Source organism: Oratosquilla oratoria, chromosome 20 (assembly GCF_046742065.1).
Source record: "Oratosquilla oratoria isolate Oo_2021 chromosome 20, ASM4674206v1, whole genome shotgun sequence".
Lineage (NCBI taxonomy): Eukaryota > Metazoa > Arthropoda > Malacostraca > Stomatopoda > Squillidae > Oratosquilla > Oratosquilla oratoria.
The window spans coordinates 57,714,511-57,719,069 of NC_134796.1; the positions used below are offsets into that span (position 1 = coordinate 57,714,511).

Below are 4,559 nucleotides of genomic sequence, written 5' to 3' on the forward strand. Positions count from 1 at the left end.
GCACTTGGTCCATCGTTGCACAAACTTTCCAATACTCTCTGGAAAAAAATAGTTGAGCAGTAAACCACGCCACCTGTTGATCGGTGGCGAAAGGACGGCCTCTTAAACCATCTTTAAGTAGACCAAACATTTGGTAATCAGACGGGGCGAGATCGGGACTCTATGCAGGATGTTCCAAGCCCTCGAAATGAAGATTCTGAAAAGTTTGAACGGTGTGGACGGCTCTATGTGGACTCGCGTTGTCATGCAACAAAAGAACGCCTTCCGACAGTCGACCTCGGCGTTTGTTGCGAATTGCAGGCTTCAACTTGTTGCAAAGCGTATCACGGTCACTTTCACTGTTTACTGTTGACCTCGTTTCCATGTAATGTTCCAGAATTGGCCCTTGCGAGTCTTGACTCTTGACTCTTGAATTTCTTTCTGACCGGTGATTGGGGGGAGGGGGGGGTTCCATTTCATGCTCTGGCGTTTGGTCTCTGGTTCGAAGTGATGAATTCACGTTTCATCTCTGATGATTTGTTTAAAAAAAGTTTCACCCTTGTTAGCATGACGGCCCAGTAGGTGCTGGCAGATCCTCACACGATTGCGCTTGTGCTCTTCACAGAATTGTTTTGGGACCCATCTTGCACAGCCCTTATGAAGGTTGAGCCTGTTATGCACGATTTCATATGCAAAACCATGACTAATGTGCATATGGTTTGCCACATCATCAATAGTCAGTCGACGGTTACTCAGAATCAGGGCACGGACTTGCTCAATCCTGGCATCAGTAGTGGATGTGGCTGGACGTCCTACTCGTTTCTCGTCCTCCACGCCTGTTCGACCGCTTTTGAACTGTTCAATCCACTGGTGAACACTTCGCCGTGGTAGAATATTGCCCTCGTATTGTACGGAAAGTCTTTTATGGACTTCAGCACCTGGTATACCTTCAGACCACAAAAAACGGATTACGGAACGCTGTTCTTCTTTGGTGCAAACGAAGAGTGGCGGATCCATATTTACTTAACAACAGCACAAAGCGCACCGAGCTGACGACTCTGAAACCTGCCACGAGCGAAGAGAGCGGCACCATCTAGGAGCCAGCAAAAGACACAAAGCTGTAAAGCCTACAATTAGAATAAAAGTGCAGATACTTATTGACTTACCCTCGTGTACACACACACACACACACACACGCACACGCACACACATTATATATATATATATATATATATATATATATGTGTGTGTGTGTGTGTGTGTGTGTGTGTGTGTGTGTGTGTGTGTGTGTGTGTGTGTGTGTGTGTGTGTGTGTGTGTGAGTGCGGGCGTGCGTGTGTTTCACCATGGTCTTTGGATCACGTGTTGGACTCGTGATCGACAGCTATTTCCCTCCCGGAAAATAGCTCAGAGCTCGTATATGACCGATCTATGGGTAATGTTGTGACCTTACACGCACATACACACCCAACTCCCGTCCACGACAGTTGGAGTAACAATCCGCAGAGCAGCGATACTGAAATTATTTCAGCCCTGGGCGGGATCCGAACCCGGACCTCCGTAGTGGCAGCTGGGAACTCTACCAACTGCGCCACGAGTTGTGTGTGAGCGTGTGTGTGTGTGTGTGTGTGTGTGTGTGTGTGTGTGTGTGTGTGTGTGTGTGTGTGTGCAGGATATTTATTTTTTCATATGCTTGTGGTATTGTTTGTATATATGTATGTTATTTTGATACGTGCTTTCACTTCTATTAGGTGGTTAGGCTATTGTGGTTTTGAGGTCTTCGCTGCAAGCAAAGGAGGCATAAAAGTGAACTGAATAGCCCATTGGTTACCAGAATATAATAAAAAGTGACACTTTGTGTAAAAGTAATTTATCTTTATCATGTCATGTCTTTTGTGTTGTAATTGTTTAAAAATGGCAACCACCGCAGGTCATCTGAGGTCGAAACTTTTGCTTGTTGGATCTTGGAAATGAAAGAGTAAGACTTTGTACATTATTCACGTCAATATTATCATCGTCATCACTGTATCACCATCACCACCATTGGAAGCAATCATTGCCATTATAATTATCATTATTTACTACCACTATTGCTATTACCACTACACCATCAGCAGTATAACTATCACCCCAACTATGACCACTATCACTACCTCATCACAATTACCACCATCACTACCTCATCACAATTGCCACTATCACCATCATCACTGCCTCATCACAATTACCACTACTACCACCACTATCACCACCATCACAACCTTATCACCATTACCAATACCATCACTACCCCATCACCATTGCAGCTACCACCACCACTGTCACCAATATCACCATTACCACTACCACCACTACTATCACCACCACCTCTGCCCCTTCACTATCACCACTACCACCACCACTACTACCAATATCACCATTACCAATACCACCACTACTATCACCACCACCTCTACCCCTTCACTATCACCACCATCACTACCTTATCACCATTACCAATACCATCACTACCCCATCACCATTGCAGCTACCACCACCACTGTCACCAATATCACCATTACCATTACCACCACTACTATCACCACCACCTCTACCCCTTCACTATCACCACTACAACCACCACTACTACCAATATCACCATTACCACTACCACCACTACTATCACCACCGCCTCTACCCCTTCACTATCACCACCACTATCACCAATATCATCACCACCTCTACCCCTTCACCATTACCACTACCACCACAAACACTATCACCACCATCACCATCACCATACCACCACCACCATTATCACCACCATCACTAACAAGTTACCGTTACCACTACCACCACCACTATCACCACAATCACCACTACCACTACTATCACCATCATCATCACCACTACCTCATCACCAATACCACTAACACCACCACTATCACGACCCTATTACTAATACCACTACCAACACCACTATCCCCATCACCACCATCACTACTTCATCACCATTACCACAACCACCACTACTACCACCGCCATCATCACTACCATCACTATCATAACGAGGGCGATGAAGATCATGAAGTAAGGAAGGCGTTGTTTCGCTCTGTTGGGAGGAGTCCCTCGGGGATCATGGTTCGCACCCGGTGATATTTGAGGAACGAGATTGGCCCATGAATTCTTTTAGGGCCGCGGTTTGCCTCGGTGGCCTCGTAGGAGTCAGATCCTTCCCGTGAGGTCAGGCCAGGTCAGATATCTTGACCTTTTTTCTTTTCCTTTGTTTTATCTTATTCAACCCTAGAATAGTTTGTGTCCTTGAGTGGGTAGTTTGGGTCAAGGATGTGTTGCATTTGTAATAACGATGGAAACTATATGAAGGAAAAATTCAAAATATTCTTGTGGTAGAGTATTTATTTAGATTCTAGGGTATAAAAGTGGTTTGGATATCAATACAAACCATTTCAGATGGATTTTATATACAAAATAATGTTTGTATACATAGTGTTTGGATGTGTCATATTGTTTGTAATGTATGGACGAGCTCTGGCCTGCCACTACGGAGGTCCGGGTTCGACTCTCGCCCGGGGCTGAAATAATATCAGTATCGCAGCGCTGAGGGGTGTTACTCCAACTCTCGTGGGCGGGGAGTTGGGGGTGTGTGTGTGTGCAAGGTCATAGCATTACCCATAGATCGGACCTACGAGCTCTGAGCTCTCTTCCAGGAGGGAAATAGCTGTCGATCACGAGTCCAACACGTGATCCAAAGACCAAGTGAATACAAGTGAATACACACACACACACACATACAAACAAGCGGGCGCGCACATACACACACACACGTACACACACACACATACAAACAAGCGCGCGCACACACACACATACACACACACACACACATGCGCACACACACATACACACGCACACACACGTACACACACACACACTCACACACACAAACCATATTTATTCACATATTATCCCAACTCTGGAAATTATTAATTTCTTATCAGCAATGTTAGGCTTTATTCTTCAGGTAAAAAAGCTAATGTCGTGTTTTATATACTCAGCTACTCGACAGCTCTCGACATTTCATGCGATCTCTTAAAAAAAAAATTCTCTCTCGGCCCGAAGGCGTATGCAAGAATGAATATTACATCCGCCAGTTTTGAGCTCTTCACGGTCATTAGACATAAAAAATCTAACACTGATGATATTCTATCATAATATGCACTATATTCATGTATATGTTTATTTATTAATTTGTTATTTTTTCGAGTTATTTATCTACTTGTTTATTCATTTATTAATCTATTCATTTGTTCATTTATCCTTTTGTTCATCTATCCATTTATTCATTTAACCATTTATTGATTTATCAATTTATTCATCTATCAATCTATTCATTTATCCATTCATCCATTTACTGATCTATTAATTCATTATTTTATAAATTTATCTATTTAGTTATCTTATTACCTATCTCTTTATTCATTCCTTCATTTATCTTTTATTTACATATTCATGTACTTATTACTTTTTTATTTCCACAATATTTCAACCACCACCCGCTCTACGAGGTGGCTATGCATGTTA

General features: G+C 43.2%; 1 protein-coding gene across 1 annotated transcript; it reads right to left on the bottom strand.

Moving 5' to 3' along the window:
- Positions 1-495: 495 nt before the first annotated feature.
- LOC143036345 (protein GVQW3-like) lies at positions 496-996 on the bottom strand. Its single transcript, XM_076203593.1, has one exon. It carries the CDS (start codon positions 994-996, stop codon positions 496-498), a length of 501 nt encoding a protein of 166 aa, XP_076059708.1.
- Between the last annotated feature and the right edge of the window lie 3,563 nt (positions 997-4,559).